General features: G+C 34.6%; 1 protein-coding gene across 1 annotated transcript in view; it reads right to left on the reverse strand.

Annotated features, from left to right (window-relative positions):
- LOC130214347 (uncharacterized protein KIAA2026-like) overlaps positions 1-19,843 on the reverse strand; it is a 28,965-nt gene that overhangs the window by 8,399 nt on the left and 723 nt on the right. The window contains exons 2-10 of the mRNA XM_056445999.1: positions 19,409-19,843; positions 18,707-18,892; positions 14,034-14,439; positions 9,334-9,655; positions 9,004-9,241; positions 7,169-7,413; positions 5,324-5,415; positions 2,396-2,482; positions 1,715-1,830 (exon numbers count right to left, since the gene is read on the reverse strand). The exon at positions 19,409-19,843 is cut by the window's right edge and continues 183 nt beyond it. Of these exons, the coding sequence (XP_056301974.1) occupies positions 1,715-1,830; positions 2,396-2,482; positions 5,324-5,415; positions 7,169-7,413; positions 9,004-9,241; positions 9,334-9,655; positions 14,034-14,439; positions 18,707-18,892; positions 19,409-19,843 (2,127 nt within the window). The remainder of the gene's footprint in view (positions 1-1,714; positions 1,831-2,395; positions 2,483-5,323; positions 5,416-7,168; positions 7,414-9,003; positions 9,242-9,333; positions 9,656-14,033; positions 14,440-18,706; positions 18,893-19,408) is intronic.

Here is a 19,843-nt window from a genome sequence, read left to right on the forward strand (position 1 = left end):
TTCTTGACCTATAAGCACATGTATAATGTGCTTAATAATTGTTCTTTCATAATTTGTGATGGATTGATTTTTCATTACTAAATTAAGTATTGCATTATTTACAAACTATGTATATTTAAGAGTATCTTGAAGTTTTTAAGATCATTCAGAATGAGTTAGTAAATGATTAATAAACTATTGAAATTAACATTTATATATCTGATTATTCAGGCATATAGTGATGATTACCATGTATGTTAATAACTGCTTTATGAACTCAACATCATCCAGTTTTGTGACCTAATCTAAAGTGAGGACTATTTATGCTTTATAAATCCCTTATTAATGACAGTTAAAGGTTCAGTATCAAATGAACAATAATCAATGCAATCTTATCTAAAAAAAACAGGAGAGTTTAAACAGGAGTGTCAAAATATAACATAAAACTGGGTAAAACAACAGCAATATAATAATTTAACAATATAACAGGATGCAGTGTTTAAACTGTACAGTCACTTTATTTGAGATTTATTTATCATTTGATACAGTTTCATTTGTGTATCTTCAAATGAATAGAAATGAATAATGTTGCTTATGTTGTTTATGTCCGAGCCTTCAATTGTCATTTATAAGGGATTTATTAAGCATAAATAGTCCTCACTTTAGATTAGGTCACAAAACTGGATGATGTTGAGTTAATTAATTATAAACATGCAAATTTACTAATACAAACTATTAGAATATGCTTATATCAGAATATGTTCATTTGAATAGTTTATTAATCCTTAACTAACTCATTCTGAATGACCTGAAAAAAACAATGAACTATGCTTAAATAACTGGATTGTAAATAATGCAATACTTAGTTTAGAAATGAAAAATAAATCATTAACAAAGTATGAAAGTACAATTATTAAGCACATTATAAATGTGTTTATAAGTAGGGCCAGACGGACTCTGCGGACGTTTTTGGCTATTTCTGCGCAGAATTTTGCTAAACATCTTATTATTACATCTTACAATTATTTTGGGAGTATCATAACTAAAACCTTAATATATAATATAAAAAGTAACACCTTTTTAACTTGTAATTATTGTTTACAATGCAAATCCAATTAGATTCACTTTATTTGGTAAACAAAGCCAGTCTCTCATATAATATCTCTACTGAAAGACTGAACATATTACTACTCAATCTCTATTGTAAATAAATCATGAATATTTTTACATTAGTCAATAATATTACTGTAATTAATTTAAAAACTGAATAAATATAGATTTACACACATTTACTCAAGTAAATAAACAGAATCAAAGATGGGCTGATATCTGCGTAATTCTGTGCGCGCAGATCCTGTGTGGGCCTAGTTATAAGTCAATAATAGAGCATTTGTAGCTGCAGTTATAAACTGCTTATTAACGTTTATTAATGTAGAGTTAATGCTTAACAGATAATGATTTCACTATTTGCTAATGCCTAATATAAAGGCTTACCTATTCTTTTGAAGGTAAATGCTTGCAAACTATTTATTTGAGCTGAATTTAAACAAATTAAGTTGAGCATTCCTATATTTAATTTCATTGTTTAAATTCAGCCCAAATGAATAGTTTGCAACCACTTACCTTATAAAAATCTAGTAAATCCCATTAGTCTTTTTCATTGTGTATATTCAGCATTAACATGTGGCTTCAATGTTGACATTAAATCAATCATACTTCATGAACCTTCATTCACCTGTTCCTGTGGAAGGCCTTGAGGAGTTTGGGTTCCCATGGCAGCAGCTCGTTTAGCAGCCGAATTAGTGTGATGTGCAGATCCTTCACTGCGGCTCTATTATGAGGCCAGCGGCACTGAAATAAACACACACACACACACACACTTAACACATACATCACATTATTTGCTGATAACACACACACATTTCTGCTTTTTCTGTTAGCATTAGGGCCGGGAGATGACAAACATCCCACCTCACAATAACGATCACACATCCAATTGAAATGAATTGGGTATTAATAGAAATGAAATAGATTCAGTTTTGCACTGACTGAAGAATCAATACAACACATTCTAAACAAAGAATAAACATAAGACTTATTATTAATAACATTTTAAATATTAACACATTTTTGCTGACCTCATTTGTAAATAACATCTAAATAAAGTAAATAAATAGTGTGTGTCTGCATGTATGTGTATCTGTGAGTGTGTATTTGTATACTGTATGTTTATCTGTCTATGTGTGTGCGTGTATGTATGTGTGTATCTTTGTGAGTATATGTGTATCTGTGTGTGTTATGTGCATGTATGTTTATGTGTGTGTATATATTATGTGTGTATGTTTATTTATGTATATGTGTGTGTGTATGTTATGTGCGCGTGTGTGTTTATGTGTGTGTTCCCTCTCTTACTAACAGATCTCTTTTTGCCGTCCAGATTATCCAGCTGATCTTCAGTTTTACTGATCAGGACTCTCAGATCATCCAGGCTGGAGCAAACCAACTACAGCAGGAGGGAGAGACACAAGAAAACACGTTATTTATTAATTTATGTAGACACACATGCACAGGTGAATCTAGAACTGAAGGTGCATTTAACTTCAGATTTCTTTTCGTGAAGATTGAGCTTCTTTGTTTAACTTCAGCACACATGACTGTGTTGGTTTGAGGTTTAGCCGCAGTTATCAGGCAGATCTGACCGACTGCACCAGCACTGCTGACAGCGAAGATAAAGATAAAGACTACTGCAGGTTTACCAAACTGAGACTAGAGTGTGGTTTTCAACACTTATTTTCAATCTGATAGTAATTTGTTCACTTCTATTGAAAAAAGGGGAAAACTCTTCATGAAGCTTTGTTTTTTTAATCCTTAAATGTCATTATTTTTCATCTCCGAGTTTTAAAACCTCATCTTCTGCGGTTTGTTTTTGTCATAAATGATTTGAATCTGCATTATTTTATTGATCTGACACTTTTATCCAATTGATTCTTAAATAAGGAACATCAGTGTTGCCAAAACACTACAGGATAAATACTGTACACGCACACATCGATTTATTAGTGAAAGCATATGGTAATGTTACGTAAATTCCAATAATATTACTTAACTATAGACCATTTTGAGGGATGTAAACAAAAACAATGGTCCCAACGCATTTCCTGTTTTGCATTTGTAATTTCTAGAGCTTCCAAGAATCCAAAAAGAGCCACATATTGATCAATAATGTTATGATGGCTGTTTTAACATCGAGTTATGATTAAATTGCATTGTTAGAGTTCTGAAATAGTTTGATAACAGGCAGGAAATGTTCATGGGCCAATGACATGACCACATTGAAATGGTCTATAATAATAATACAAATATGTTTGCAAAGTAAAAAGAAATTGAAAAATATATAATTTTTTATATCTGTACAATATAATTTATGACAAAAATGATAAATAACAAATATTAATTATATTACGATTATATATTTTATTTTTTATATTTTTATATGTTATATTATATTTATATCAGTCAGAATTATAAGCCTCCCTTTAATTTTTTTTCTTTTTAAATATTTCCCAAATGATGTTTAACAGAACAAGGAAATGTTCACAGTATGTCTGATAATATTTATTCTTCTGGAAAAAGTCTTATTTGTTTTATTTCGGCTAGAATAAAAGCAGTTTTTAATTTTTTAAACACCATTTTAAGGTCAATATTATTAACCCCATTTTTCCGATACAGAACAAACCATCATTATACAATGACTTGCCTAATTACCCTAACCTGCCTAGTTAACCTAATTAGCCTTTAAATGTCACTTTAAGCTGTATAGAAGTGTCTTGAAGAATATCTAGTCTAATATTATTTACTGTCATCATGACAAAGAGAAAATAAATCAGTTATTAGAGATGAGTTATTAACACTATTATGATTAGAAATGTGCTGAAGAAATCTGCTCTCTGATAAACAGAAATTGAAGAAAAAAAATTAACAGGGAGGGCTAATAATCCTGACTTCAACTGTGTATATATATATATATATATATATATATATATATATATATATATATATATATATATATATTAGAGGTGAAACGGTTCACAAAAATCACAGTTCGGTTCGATACAACACAGTGGTGTCACAGTTCGGTATGTTTTCAATACAGCAAAAAAGAAAAAAGCCAGAGGATTTCTCTGATTTAAATTTTTTTAATGTATTAAAACTAACATCATAAAAGTTTGAGCTTGTTTTTTTTCTTTTACTTTAAACAGTGATAGAGCTATACTACCGGGGTTTCAAATAAAACAAATCCTTCTTTATACTCAAAACCAAAAAGCTTCCTATAAAAAATAAATATAATATTGTAGTAGTTAAACAATTAAAAAGAAAAGAATAATTTAGTTTTTAACTCAATCTATTTTTAACAATTTTTTATTTTCAGAAAGATGATGAGTGTCCAGCTTTTCTTCAGACAGCACAGATCTGCTTGATTTGTCATTATCATTATCTGACTGAAATGGGTTTAAGAAGGAATAATGTACCGGGGCTCTATTACATTTAACATTTTCTTAAAACCCGACATTTACACTACCGATTAAGGTCTCTCATTTCCACAGCTATAAATGTACCGATCGCCTCAGTGATTAGTTTTGCCCTGTTCGAATCTGTAGGAATTGCCTGTCTGAATGCTGTTCCATTTCCAGTTACTGATTCTGTGATGTCAGTGTAAATGAGTTGATATGCTCAAATATTACCGCTACAATAGCTTACTGTCATAGCAATGTCATTGTTTTTTCTACCACTCTCTAGGTGGCGGTGATGGTGCGCGACGTATCTGAAGAGCGGTGGGGGCGTGTGCGCTGGATGTATCTGAAGAGCGGTGGAGGCATGTGCATGCGATGTACCCGAGCGGCGAGGATGAGTTGTGTCCAACGTACCTGAACAGCTGGGAGAGATGCGGTGGAAAGGGGTGTGCGACGTATTTAAGGACCGCGCGATTTCCGGAAGATTATCATTCGTTTGCAGGCATCCGGGAGTCTCTATGCATTTGCGGGAGACTCCCGAAACTTCCCGGGAGACTTGAGATGTCTGGGATTACATTAACGTTACTAGCCATTTTGCGAGCTAGTGTAGCGCGTGCCTGACTGGAGTAGTGTTTGGAGGTGGGCGGGTGTGGTGATATGTGAACAGGTTATTGAGATTGGCTGATTTGTGTCGGGGTCCAGGGTTGCTGGGGCAACGGGGGCGTAGCCAGCACGAGCAGGCTGACAAAGTCATAAGCATTTGATAATAATAGCTGCATTATTTGTACTATTCAAATAAATTGTTGTTTAGTGTGTAATAGTGTTGATCTGACCTGAAATGTTGGTTCTGTGGTCAGAAGAGCAGGTCCTGCTTCTCTCTCTGCCGTCGCCTTCATTTCAGTCTGTTTTACTGCTGCTGGTGGAACTGTGCATTGGTGAGAAAAAAACACAGTGATTGTTAGGCCATTTCCACACACAGGTAATTTTATAAATAGTTTTTTCCTGCTTTCATTTGTAAAAATATCAACCTGAAAATGCAAAAACGCACTGTGATGCATGTTAAAGGACTCTTATTATGCCTCTTTTAACACTAGACTAAGTTATGTAGACTAAGTTATGTAGAATAAGTTATGTAGAATAAGTTTCTAATGTAACTTAGTCTGTAGTGAAATTTAAGCTGATAATAGCACACAGATAATGTTTCTCTGAAACTGACCCTTTTAGGCTTTGATCCCAGTTGTGGCGCTTTAAATTCAAACGAGATTTCCAGAAAAGGGCGGAGCTACAGAAGGCTGTGCATCACCATGTCCACAGATTCAAAACAGGACTAGAGTTATCAGTTTGATAAAAATGAACAGAAGTGTGTCAGAAGAAGGCATCTAGTGTCTGAATAATGCGCAGGTTAGTGTATACTCCATCAGCTGTTTTAGTGTCTGTCAGCTTTGTGTTTTTGACTGTTTGGCGCCATCTAGTGTCTGAATAATGCGCAGGTTAGTGTATACTCCATCAGCTGTTTTAGTTCTGTCAGCTTTGTGTTTTTGACTGTTTGGCGCCATCTAGTGTCTGAATAATGTGCAGGTTAGTGTATACTCCATCAGCTTTTTTAGTGTCTGTCAGCTTTGTGTTTTTGACTGTTTGGCACCATCTAGTGTCTGAATAATGCGCAGGTTAGTGTATACTCCATCAGCTGCTTTAGTGTCTGTCAGCTTTGTGTTTTTGACTGTTTGGCGCCATCTAGTGTCTGAATAATGCGCAGGTTAGTGTATACTCCATCAGCTGTTTTAGTTCTGTCAGCTTTGTGTTTTTGACTGTTTGGCGCCATCTTGTGTCTGAATAATGCGCAGGTTAATGTATACTCAATCAGTTATGCATTAAATGAAAGAATTAATAAACTATTCCGGTTCAGAACAATATTTTGTGTCTAATGTTTATGTTTTGTGGCAAGTAGTCATGCAATAATCAGGATAAAGCACATCCTGACAGTTGACTCAGAATAAACTCTTTTAAAACTGCTGCGCTTAACATCGGGCTGCCGATAAACCTGTCAGGCTTTATTCTGAGATAACCTGCTGAATGTACTTTATTCCTAACATGTTGAATTACTGAATATCAACAGACACAGTTGAAGTCAAAATTATTCACCCTCCTGTGAATCTTTCTCAAATATTTCTCAAAGGATGTTGAACAGATTCAGGAAATTTTCACAGTATTTCCTCTAATATTTTTTCTTCTGGAGAAAGTCTTATTTGTTTTATTTCAGCTAGAATAAAAGCAGTTTTTAATTGTTTAAACCCATTTTAAGGTCAATATTATTAGCCCCCTTAAGCAATATTAGTGTTGGATTGTCTCCAGAACAAACCACTGTTATACAATAACTTGCCTAATTACCCTAACCTGCCTAGTTAACCTAATTAACCTAGTTAAGCCTTTAAATGTCACTTTAAGCTGTATAGAAGTGTCTTGAAGAATATCTAGTCTAATATTATTTACTGTCATCATGACAAAGAGAAAATAAATCAGTTATTAGAGATGAGTTATTAACACTATTATGATTAGAAATGTGCTGAAGAAATCTGCTCTCTGTTAAACAGAAATTGGGGAAAAAATACAGGATGGCGAATAATTCAGTGGGGCTAATAGTTCTGACTTCAATTGTATATGTGTGTGTTTGTGTTCACCATGTCTGCGTCTCCTCCTGAGTGAATGCGCTGCTCTCTGGACACTCATTCTGGCCGTCCGCCTCTTCAAACTCAGTTTACTCGTCCTGCTTTTCTTCATCCTGCCCTCTGTCCTCTTCCTCCTCTTCTTCTTCTTCAGTGTGTTTTCTGTGGACTCGTGCTTTCGCAGACGTGTGTTTTCAGGCTGAAAGTGATGCGGAAACTCCTGCAATGCTCCAGAACAATCCCAGTCTTTATCAGGAGTCCTGTAAATTAAACACACACTTTTATTTTATAAAGAAAGTCTTGAGTCTGTTGGGATTTCAGCTTCTCTGACTTTTTTAATGGTCATAAAAAGGGGATAAAATTCAGCAACATTTTATTAAGAAAAAAAACTATCTATAATAAAAGGGTTTATAACAAAAACTAGACATTAACAACAACGAATAATACATAAAATAAGATAAAGATTTCTGATATTTAATAATTCAATATATCCTGATTATGAAAATACCCAATATTGATATTGTGAACACTTCAAAATACTGTGAATAATTATTTATTATATATTAGTTCATCACAGTACTACATTTATTAAGCTATTCATTTTTACACAAGCACATTAATCTGGCCTATGACAGAAAATTAGGTGACTATTTATAGGTCTTTTGTTTGTTAACGCTGTTCAATAAAGCTCTATTTATTAACATCAGCTAATTTAACTAAAGTCAATGTAATCAAAATTAAACGGCAATAATTAATTTTACTGATGTTACTTTCTTAGTTAATGCCTTAATAATCAATTGAAACCAAAAGTCAATCAAATTATTAAATTAATAAAAATTCAGTAACTTTCTATTAACTTTAACATACTTTAACTAATATATTACAGTTACATATTAACTTTAACATGTAACTATAACATAGCTACTTCCCACTGTTGATTTTCTGTTTATGAAACCTTTACTAATGAACATTAATGTTTCATGTTGTAATTTATTTTAGGCAATTTAATTAGTTTAAAGCATTTATTTACTCTGAACATATATACAGTAAATACACAAGTATTTTGGGTTATTATATGAGTTAAAGTAATTTCTTTAGTACTTTATGATAATACTGTATATTGTTTCTGCGATAGCACTCTCCGGCTTTTGGAGGAATAATAATAAAACTGTGCATGCTCATTATCATGATGTATTACACAGCTGTCAGGAATATTCAACTCTGATTGGTCAGTTGCAACATTACAAGATATGTTTTTTCCAGATAACCACCGTGGAATAACCCAGACTCATCCGGGAACTGAGAATCACCTTGACCGTGAATATCTTCATATAAATATACTTACATCCACATTTATATGTGTCATGGTATTTGACTGTTTGGTGCCATCTTGTGTCTGAATAATGCACAGGTTAGTGTATACTCCATCAGCTGTTTTCGTACTGTCAGCTTTGTGTTTTTGACTGTTTGGCGCCATCTAGTGTCTGAATAATGCTCAGGTTAGTGTATACTCCATCAGCTGTTTTAGTTTCTGTCAGCTTTGTGTTTATGACTGTTTGGCGCCATCTTGTGTCTGAATAATGCACAGGTTAGTGTATACTCCATCAGCTGTTTTAGTTTCTGTCAGCTTTGTATTTTTGACTGTTTGGCGCCATCTAGTGTCTGAATAATGCACAGGTTAGTGTATACTCCATCAGCTGCTTTAGTTCTGTCAGCTTTGTGTTTTTGCAATTAACTACAAATCACACCGTGCTTCTTTGAGAGGTTGTACATGACAATTGCAGTTTTGCTCAACAACGTTTGTGATTTCAATTCGATTACGATCCTTAATATATCGTAATAAAATCTACCTGTGGCTGTTCAGAGCTGGAGAGATGCCTTTATAGCAGTTTTCCCCCACTCTGAAACACGGCTCACACTCATCTTCATCCTCTTCCTTTTCCTCCTTAAACCTCTCACTAGAGCACTGGGAATCTTCTGGACACCACGAGACCAAGATGGAGGAGGTTTTCTGATCCAGATCTTCTCCATCACTGAAAGAATCTTCTTTAATGTCCCATGAGCTTTCATTCTCCATCTTTAATCCATCTATACACACACAAACACAAAACAAATGGTCCTGCACATATGCAATTAATAACAGAATTCTCATTTGTGTCAGTAACACTCCTGTGACTGACCGCTGTGTTCCTGCGCCGTCCTCCTGACGCTGATATCCGGTAAGGGCAGCTCCACAGCTCCGCAGGGACTCTGGCGGTAGATCCTCAGGTCGGCTCCACAAAAGTGTGGGAAGTGGATATAAGCGTTCTCCTGCTCGTCATAGCCAAGGATGGACTCTCGGCACTCGTGTATGGGCTGGCCGAGTACAGCGTCCTGAACATCCTTTTGCGTCTCGTACACATGATCACACAAACCCTTGAGGAGCCAGACACGCTTCTTGAAGGATAACAGGTGGAACGGTGTCTCCTCCAGCGGATTCACCGATCCCAGAGTCCAGAAGAACTGACGACACAGCAGGGACATTTAGTGAAACAGAACTTAAACTGAGACCATTGGTCAAAAACATCTGTCATTTTTAAATTTCAAAGAAAGGTGAATAATTTTGACTTCAACTGTATATTGATAAATGGAAACAAAAATTTTAAAGCAACAACAACCCATCAATGTCTGGAATAGACCTTTAAAAATTCCATGATATTCCCGAAATTCCATGATATTATAGAAATGCCATGGTATTGCTGAAATGTTGTGATATTCACAGGTATTCTTAAAATGCCATGCTATTCCAGAAATGCCACAATATTTAAGAGACTCCATGACATTCCAGGAATGCCTCGATATTCCAGAAATGCCATATTTCAGAAATGTGATGATATTTACAAAAATTCTATGATATTCCAGAAACTATTTGAAATTATTTTGAAATATCATGATATTGTGATGTCGCAGAAATGTCATAATTTTCCAGAAATTCTAGAATATTACAATAATGTCAAGATATTCCAGAAATTCCATGAATGCCATGATATTCTAGAAATTGGTGAAATGTAATATTTCAAAAATTTCTGATATGTAATGATATTCCAGAAATGCCATAATACTGAAGAAATATCATGCTATTCCAGAAATGCCATGGTATTGCAGAAATGTCATGATACAACAGAAATTTGCTAACCATCATGCTATTCTAGAAATGTCATGTTACTCCAGAAATTTGTGAAATGTTATGATATTCCATGATATCCTAGAAATGTCATTATCTTCCAGAAATTCCAGAATATTCTTTCTTGAGACATTTGATATTGTTGAAATGCCATAGTATGGCAAAAATTTCATGATATTCCAGAAAATCTATGTTATTGCCGAAATGTAATGATATTCCAGAAATGTCACGATATTTAAGAGACTCTATGACATTCCAGAAATTCTATGATATTTCAGAAATGTCATGATATTCCAGAAATTTGTGAAATGTTATGATATTCCATGATGTCCTAGAAATGTCATTATCTTCTAGAAATTGCCGAATATTCCAGTAATGTCATGACATTCCAGAAACATCATGATAATCAAAAAACTCCAGAAATTCAATTAAATTCAATTAATGCTTATTTTTATAGCGCTTTTCACAATGTAGATTGTGTCAAAGCAGCTTAACAGTTTTAGTAAACATAGTTCTGGTAAATGTCATGTTATTCTAAAAATGTCATGATATTCTAGAAATTCCAGAAATGCCATGGTTTTGAAGAAATGTCATGGTATTCCAGAAATTCTAGAAATGTCATGCTATTCCAGAAATGGCCTGATTTTCCAGAAATGTGATTCTATTCCAGAAATGTCATATTTAAGAAACTCAATGATATTCCAGATATTCCATGACATTCCAGAAATGGCATACTATTCTAAAAATGTCATGATATTCCAGAAATTTGTGAAATGTCATGATATTCCAGGAATTCTAGAAATGTTATGCTATTCAAGAGAGTCCATGACATTACAGAAATTTCATGACATTCCAGAAATGCCATATTTCAGAAATTCCTGAAATGTCATATTCCAGAAATTCCATAATATTCCAGAAATGTAATGATATTCCAAAAATTCCAGAAATGCCATGACATTCCATGATATCCCAGAAATGTTATTATCTTCCAGAAATTACAGAATATTGTAGAAATGTCATGACATTCCAGTATCGTCATGATATTTAAGAAACTCCAGAAATGTCATGATGTTCTAGAAATGTCATGGTATTGAAGAAATGTCATGGTATTCCACAAATTCTAGAAATGTCATACTATTCCAGAAATTCCATGATTTTCCAGAAATGTAATTCTATTCCAGAAATCTCATGATATTTAAGAGACTCCATGACATTCCAGAAATCCATGATATTTCAGAAATGTCATAATACTCCAGAAATTTGAGAAATGTCATGATATTCCAGAAATTTGAGAAATGCTAAGATATTCCACGATATCCCAGAAATGTCATTATCTTCCATAACATTTTAGAAAAGTTATGATATTCTATAAATCCCAGAAACTTTGTGATATTCCAGAAATTTGTGAAATGTCATGATGTTTAAAAAATTTCTGATGTCATGATATTCCAGAAATGCCATGGTATTGTAGAAATGTCATGCTATTCCAGATATTTTATAAATGTCATGATGATCCAGAAATGTCATGATATTCAAGAAATTCTGGACATGCAATGCTATTCCAGAAATCTCATAATATTTAAGAGACTCCATGACATTCCAGAAATCCATGACATTTCAGAAATGTCATGATATTTGCAAAAATTCTATGATATTCCAGAAATGGCATACTATTCTAAAAATATCATGATATTCCAGAAATTTGTGAAATGTTATGATATTCCATGATATCCCATTGTCCTCCAGAAATTCCAGAATATTCCAGATATGTCATGTTTTAGAAATGTCATATTTTATAAAATCCAGAAACTTTATAAATGCCATGACATTCTAGGATTTTCATGATATTCCAGAAATGCCATGGTATTAAAGAAATGTCATGGTATTCCAGAAATGTCATGCTATTCCAGAAATTCCATTATTTTCCAGAAATGTAATTCTATTTCAGAAATATTTAAGAGACTCCATGACATCACAGAAATCCATGACATTTCAGAAATGTCATGAAACTTCAGAAATTTGAGAAATGTCATATTTCAGAAATTTGTGAAATGTTATGATATTCCATGATATCCCAGAAATGTCATTATCTTTCATAACATTTTAGAAAAGTTATGATATTCTATAAATCCCAGAAACTTTGTGATATTCCAGAAATTTATGAAATGTCATGATGTTTAAAAAATTTCTGGTGTCATGATATTCCAGAAATGCCATGGTATTGAAGAAAAGTCATGCTATTCCAGATATTCTATAAATGTTATGATATTCCAGAAATGTCATGATATTCAAGAAATTCTGGACATGCAATGCTATTCCAGAAATCTCATAATATTTAAGAGACTCCATGACATTCCAGAAATCCATGACATTTCAGAAATGTCATGATATTTGCAAAAATTCTATGATATTCCAGAAATGGCATACTATTCTAAAAATGTCATGATATTCCAGAAATTTGTGAAATGTTATGATATTCCATGATATCCCATTGTCCTCCAGAAATTCCAGAATATTCCAGATATGTCATGTTTTAGAAATGTCATATTTTATAAAATCCAGAAACTTCATAAATGCCATGACATTCTAGGATTTTCATGATATTCCAGAAATGCCATGATATTCCAGAAATGCCATGGTATTCCAGAAATGTCATGGTATTCCATAAATTCCTATATTTTCCAGAAATGTAATTCTATTTCAGAAATATTTAAGAGACTCAGTGACATTACAGAAATCCATGACATTTCAGAAATAACATGATATAACTCCAGAAGTTTGAGAAATGTCATATTTCAGAAATTTGTGAAATGTTATGATATTCCACGATATCCCAGAAATGTCATTATCTTCCGGAACATTTTAGAAATGTCATGATATGCTATAAATCCCAGAAACTTTGTGATATTGCAGAAATTTGTGAAATGTCATGATGTTTAAAATTTTTTTGATGTCATGATATTCCAGAAATGTCATGGTATTGAAGAAATGTCATGCTATTCCAGAAATTCTAGAAATCTTATGTTATTCAAGAGACTCCATGACACTACAGAAATGCCATATTCCAGAAATTCCTAAAATGAAATTCCATAATCTTCCAGAATTGTCATGATATTTCAAAAAATTCTATGATATTCCAAAATGTCATTATCTTCCAGAAATTCCAGAATATTGCAGAAATGTCATGACATTCCAGTATTGTCATGATATTCAAGAAACTCCAGAAATGTCATGATATTCTAGAAATGTTATGGTATTGAAGAAATGTCATGATACTCCAGAAATTTGAGAAATGTCATGCTATTCCAGAAATTCCATGATTTTCCAGAAATGTAATTCTATTCCTGAAATCTCAGGATATTTAAGAGACTCCATGATATTTCAGAAATGTCATGATATTTAAGAGACTCCATGACATTTCAGAAATATCATGATATTCCAGAAATTTTTGAAATATTACGATATTCCATAATATCCCAGAAATGTCATTATCTTCCAGAAATTCCAGAATATGCCAGAAATGTAATGATATTCTATAAATTCCAGAAACTTCATGATATTCCAGAAATTAAAAAATGTACCGATATGTCATGATATTCCAAAAATACCATGATATTCCAGAAACGTCCATCCAGAAATATCATGAAATGTCATGATATTCCAGAAAGTCTATGATTCCTGTCTGAACCCTCTAAAAAAGCATGGAACTCCACTAACCGTGCGGCAGAGCCCCAGTTGTTCAGCAGCGCGCTCATCGTCTCGGCCCACGGCGCAGTACCAGGCCTGCACGCGGCGGCGCAGCTCGCTCTCCCAGCGGCGGTAAGGCATTGGCGGGCGGCGGTGGACACTGGACCTCCTCAGAGGTGGGCACAGCAGAGACGTCATCAGTCTGGCCAGAAACACACTGCAGCGCGGCATCAGCAGACAGCGCTCCAGCTCGTAAAACACAATCTCCGGCAGGTTCAGAGCTCTCTGGGCCAGGCACAGGAAGTGGCCGATGGCAGGAAGTTCCCACATGCTGGAGACGGGATGTGGTTCTGCAAGAGAAAGTAAAGACGTCTCCCAGTCTTCAAGATCCTTCACCGATGCCTCCTCAGCCTCCTTGCGCTCCTGCTCACGCTGCCTGGAGGACATAGACATGATACACAAACATTTTATTCATCCAGTCATTTTCCTTCAGTTTAGTCCCTTTATTCATCAGGGGTTGCCACAGCAGAATGAACCGCCAACTTATCCAACATAGGTTTTACACAGCGGATGCCCTTCCATCCGCAACCTAGCACTGGGAAACACCCATACACTCCTATTCACATACACAGTCATACAATACAGCCAATTTAGCTTATTCAATTCACCTGTACCGCATGTTTTTTGAGTGACATTTATTTTATTTACATTGCCTTTACTTTTGTTATTTTTTAGTAATGCAATAATATAATTTGCAATGCTATATTAATTAGCACATTCCTATAACATGGCATTGCACATTGCATTATTGCATTCATGAGAAAATGCTAATAGTAAATGCAGTGTAAATAATTATTGCAAACTCAATCAATAACAAAAGTGTCAAAATAAAAATATTATTAAAATAATAGAAATTTATAAAATTATATAAAAATATATGTCATGTAAAATATTTTAAATAAATGCAATGCACGAATATAATCAATATTAATACAGGGTTTTTGCAGGTTTCACAAAGTCAAATTCAAGACCCTTTAAGACCACTATAAATGTAATTTCAGATTAAACACTAAGGATTTTTGTCCGGTTGGTCATGTGGAAAAGATGTTTACTTGCCTCATCCAAAAAAAAAATCTAATTAGCTATTTACCTGCCACATATTTTCAAAAATGTCTCAAAACAACATTTTGGGCAAACCCTAGATGTATACATGCAATTTTTTAAACACAACTTCTCTTAAAAACAAAACATTAGTATAGAGTTTCAGTGTTTCCTCTAGGATTTATTTCCAGCTGTGGCGGCAGACTCTGTTGGGCCTTTTACACAGATCCACCAACTACCGATGACGTTACTTCATTGACAAATGTCCTGAGCGCAGTATTACAAGTCGAGATCGCATTTATGAAATACGAGCATGTGTGAATCTCAGTGCTCGAGCGCTGATTTCCTCTGTTCGTGCACAAAACTTCTTGCACGCGCCCTCAAATATACGCTGGTCAAGTGCAGATCTTCTTGTGCGCTCTCAAATAAACACTGCTGAAGTGTGATTTAGTGCGTTTATGTAACGAGTGTCTCCAACATTTATTAGATTTGCTAGGAATATTTGTAAACGTCTCCAATAGACCTACAGAGCGGCATTAATGCATCCTGAAGTGAAGTGAAACGGCTATAAACTCCAGCAAGATAAAATCACTGTATGCAGAGCCACAGACCTTTATCTATGCATAAAATATAACTATGGAAACTGTGTTCGTCATAACTGACAAACTATGTCGTGTTTTCAAGCCTCACGCATCACGCATCATGCACCTGTCAGTCAGTCTACACGCCACTTTATAGGGGTAATTAAATAACGCACAGCACTGATTACAGTAAAGTTCACGCTGTTATAATTCACTCACCTTTTAATACGTTTTGGTGCGATTATAACCTGCTATTAAAAAAATGTCTGAATGTTTTGAATGAGAAGCTGGAATGTAGCCATGGCGGGATGAATTTTGGTGTGGCGCTCCGCCATGGAAGAATGAATGTAGCGGAAACCATTTGGTTGAAGGTTTTTTGAGATGGATTGTTGGTGATTGAAGACATGAACAGATGAAAATTAAGATTTGTTTAAAAGGATTTAAGACCTACAGTGAATTTAAGACTTGAGGCCTAAAATTAGTTTTTTTTTATTTTAGGACAAAAATATTATAATTATAAAAATAATGAAATGCAAATGTATATGCAAAAAATTACATACAAAGAGTTTATTATTATGTAATTAAGCCATTAATAGAACTGAATCCAGAAAAATAACATTTTAACTGAAATATTACAAAATAAAAGTAATTAAACTATTTTAATTATAGCTAGGGCTACACGGAATCTGCGCGCACAGAATTCCGCAGATTTTCCACAGAATTCCGCAGATTTTCCACAGAATTCCGCAGATTTCCCACAGAATTCCGCAGATTTTCCACAGAACTCCGCAGATTTTCCACAGAACTCCGCAGATTTTTAGCCCATCATTAACTCTGTTTATTTACTGGAGTAAATCTATATTTATTCAGTTTTTAAATTAATTACAGTAATATTATTGACTAATATGAACATGTTCATCTGATGTACAATGCAGCTTGTACAGTAATATTTTCAGTCTTTTAGTAGAGATATTATATGAGAGACTTGCTTTGTTTACCAAATAAAGTGAATCTAATTGGAGTTGCATTTTAAACATTAAATAAAAGTTAAAAAGATATAAATTTTTATTTTTTATTTCACATATTAAGGTTTTAGTTATGATACTCCCAAAATAATTCCACAGAAATCAACAGATTTTTAGCAAAATTCTCCACAGAAATAGCAAAAAACGTCTGCAGATTCCATCTGGCACTAATTATAGCTCAATATTTTGGTTAATTTAATTTTTATATTATTACATATAGCAAGATTAGATTTTATCTAATAAAATCCTCAATAATATCGATAATAAACCAGCAGACTGAGAAACAGCTTTTCCCCCAGAGCTGTCTCCCTTTTGAACTCTGCCCCCCACTCACCTGTTTGCCCTCTTTTACACCCCCACAACCTCCTCATAACATACACTCCCTATAATCATTGCACTATTTAATATTTGCACATTATAAATTACACATAATCATTTTGAATTGTACACATCCACTGCACATATACATTTGTAATATGTTCATATCTATCTGCACACTACTGATTATTAATAGCAACCATTACATATATTCATATTGTTCATCTCTGTTCATAGTTAATACAACCTGTATATAATGTTGCTAGTACATCCATCTGTAAATGTCACCATAGTTTTTCTATAGTTGCTCTTTATAACTTATGCATGCACTTGCTGCTATTGCACTCTTGGTTAGACCTAAACTGGATTTCGTTGCCTAATTTAATCTAAAATATGAACAAAATAAAACAGGAACCTGAATTTGGGGGAGGGAGAAGTTTTCTTAGCACTTTTTCTGTTCAAATTGAATAAAATGATTAAATAAAAGGCACCCGAATGTCAGAACTTAAAATAAAACGTTTTATTAATTCAGTGGATTAGAAATGCTTTATTTAATCAACAAAAAATCATAATTAAAGGTGCCTGCATATACTGCACGGGTTCAATACGTTCAATTGTTCTCTGATATCTATATAGTAGGTTTATGGCTTAGGTGAGTTCCAAACAATCTCCAGAAATGGTTTTATACGCTTATTTATTACGCAATAAAATACCCCTACAATCAGAAGCTCCTTATTGACCATATTTGGATCTGTCATGAATATTAATGAGCTCCACTCTGACATACAGCTCTCACACACACACACACACACACACACACACACACACAGCATGATTTACCTACATGGAGAGACTGAGCTCTGTAATATAAACCCATCAGAGTAATGCTAACCTATTTTGCTTATGAGATCTGGTGTGGATAAAGGCTAAATAATAATTAATCTTGACAAAAAGAGACTGATAGAGATATATAGTGCTGTGTAGTATTTTAAGCTATTATGTCAAAGAAAACACAGCCAGGAGTTAATATCAGCCTCTGTATGAACAGATGACAGTAGAGCTGAGTGATTTGACATGATTTGATTCAGTATCTACATGTGTTTATTGAAACATACGCTTCAAATTTCACCAATAAACACCAGAAATTAACTAAAGATACAATTAAACACACATTGTGGCTCTTCAGAGTGCAGCTGAATAAATGTAGAATCTGTATATCCTGCATTTTGCGCCCTGACGTGAGTTTGAACATGTGCTATCGTTGCTAAGTAATGCATAGTAAACCATCTGTGTTTGTTGTTTTCAAAATAAAAGTCCCACATACATAGCTAAGTTAAATTTAAGCTAAACATAACTAACAAAAATTATCATTGTTGTCTCACTAGGAAACATTGTGGCTTAGCACACGCAGGCTGATGCATTAATATTAACGATCCCAGAGCAACATATCTGTTTGTGTGTGTGTTTATTAACATATCAGTCTGTGTTTTGGCTAGTGATCTGATGATGCGTCTGCTTGTCAGGTCCAGATAAACGTTCTAAAGTGCATGCAAATGATGAGGGCTTGGCCTGTGTGTCACGCAACAGTCTGCTTTGGGTTCTGATAGGCCTTTTGTCCTCTAGGGTTTTACACTCATGAAATGTACATGAGTACAAGTGTGTGTAGGTGTGTGTGTACCTCCTGTGTTCTCGCGTTCTCTGCAGCTCCTCCAGTCTGAGCGCCTGCACCATGATGGATTCGCTGCTGCACACACTGACTCTGCAGCGCCGCCGTCTGGAGCTCGAACACACTGCAGTTTTCTGCTGCTCAGAGCCAAAGCGCCCCCTGGAGGTCACCCACAGAGCAGTTCTCTCCCGCAGCGGCCTGAAAACAGGCAGTCAGGGGGACTCATCAGATAACACTGAGCTTTCTGAAGATCATTGTTGACCTTATTATTTTTTCACAGTATTTCCTCTAATATTTTTATTTTTTTATTTGTTTTATTTCGGCTAGAATAAAAGCAGTTTTTAATTATTTTAAACCCATTTTAAGGTCAATATTATTAGCCCCTTAAGCAATATTAGTTTTGGATTGTCTCCAGAACAAACCACTGTTATACAATGACTTGCCTAATTACCCTAACTTTACCCTAATTAACCTAGTTAAGCCTTTAAATGTCACTTTAAGCTGTATAGAAGTGTCTTGAAGAATATCTAGTCTAATATTATTTACTGTCATCATGGCAAAGAGAAAATAAATCAGTTATTAGAAATGAGTTACTAAAACTATTATGATTAGAAATGTGTTGGTGAAATCTGCTCTCCGTTAAACAGAAATTGAGGACAAAATATACAGGAGGGCAAATAATTCAGTGTTGAACCCAGAGTTGAATGTCCTCACCTGGGCAGCAGCGTCAGCTTTTGCTCCAGAATAATCTCCAGCTTCTGAGCCTGTTTGGAGATCCAGTGGTTGACCCCGTGGAAGCGGTAGCAGTTCTCCAGCATCAGTCTGAAATCAGCCACAAACGCCGTGATGGACTCATACTCACGCTTCACGAATTTATCATCCATCGTTCTGAAGCTCATGTGAGCGTCGGGGCCGATGGGGCGCCAGAACGGCGCCGTGGTGGACTTATGCTTCTCTGAAAGAAAGCTCTGGAATATTCTGTGTGCCTGCTGGACTTCAGGTGCCAGATCCTCCTCTGCTTCGCTTTCATCACAGTGTGTTTCCGAGTTTTCGCGCTCTGATTGGTTGGATAAACCGTTACACAGTGGCTCTGTAGCGTCCAGACACCCAGAATTCGGAGTGCAGGAGGTCAAGGTCAAGCGGTGGTTC

This window comes from Danio aesculapii, chromosome 21 (genome assembly GCF_903798145.1).
Source record: "Danio aesculapii chromosome 21, fDanAes4.1, whole genome shotgun sequence".
Classification (NCBI taxonomy): Eukaryota; Metazoa; Chordata; class Actinopteri; order Cypriniformes; family Danionidae; genus Danio; species Danio aesculapii.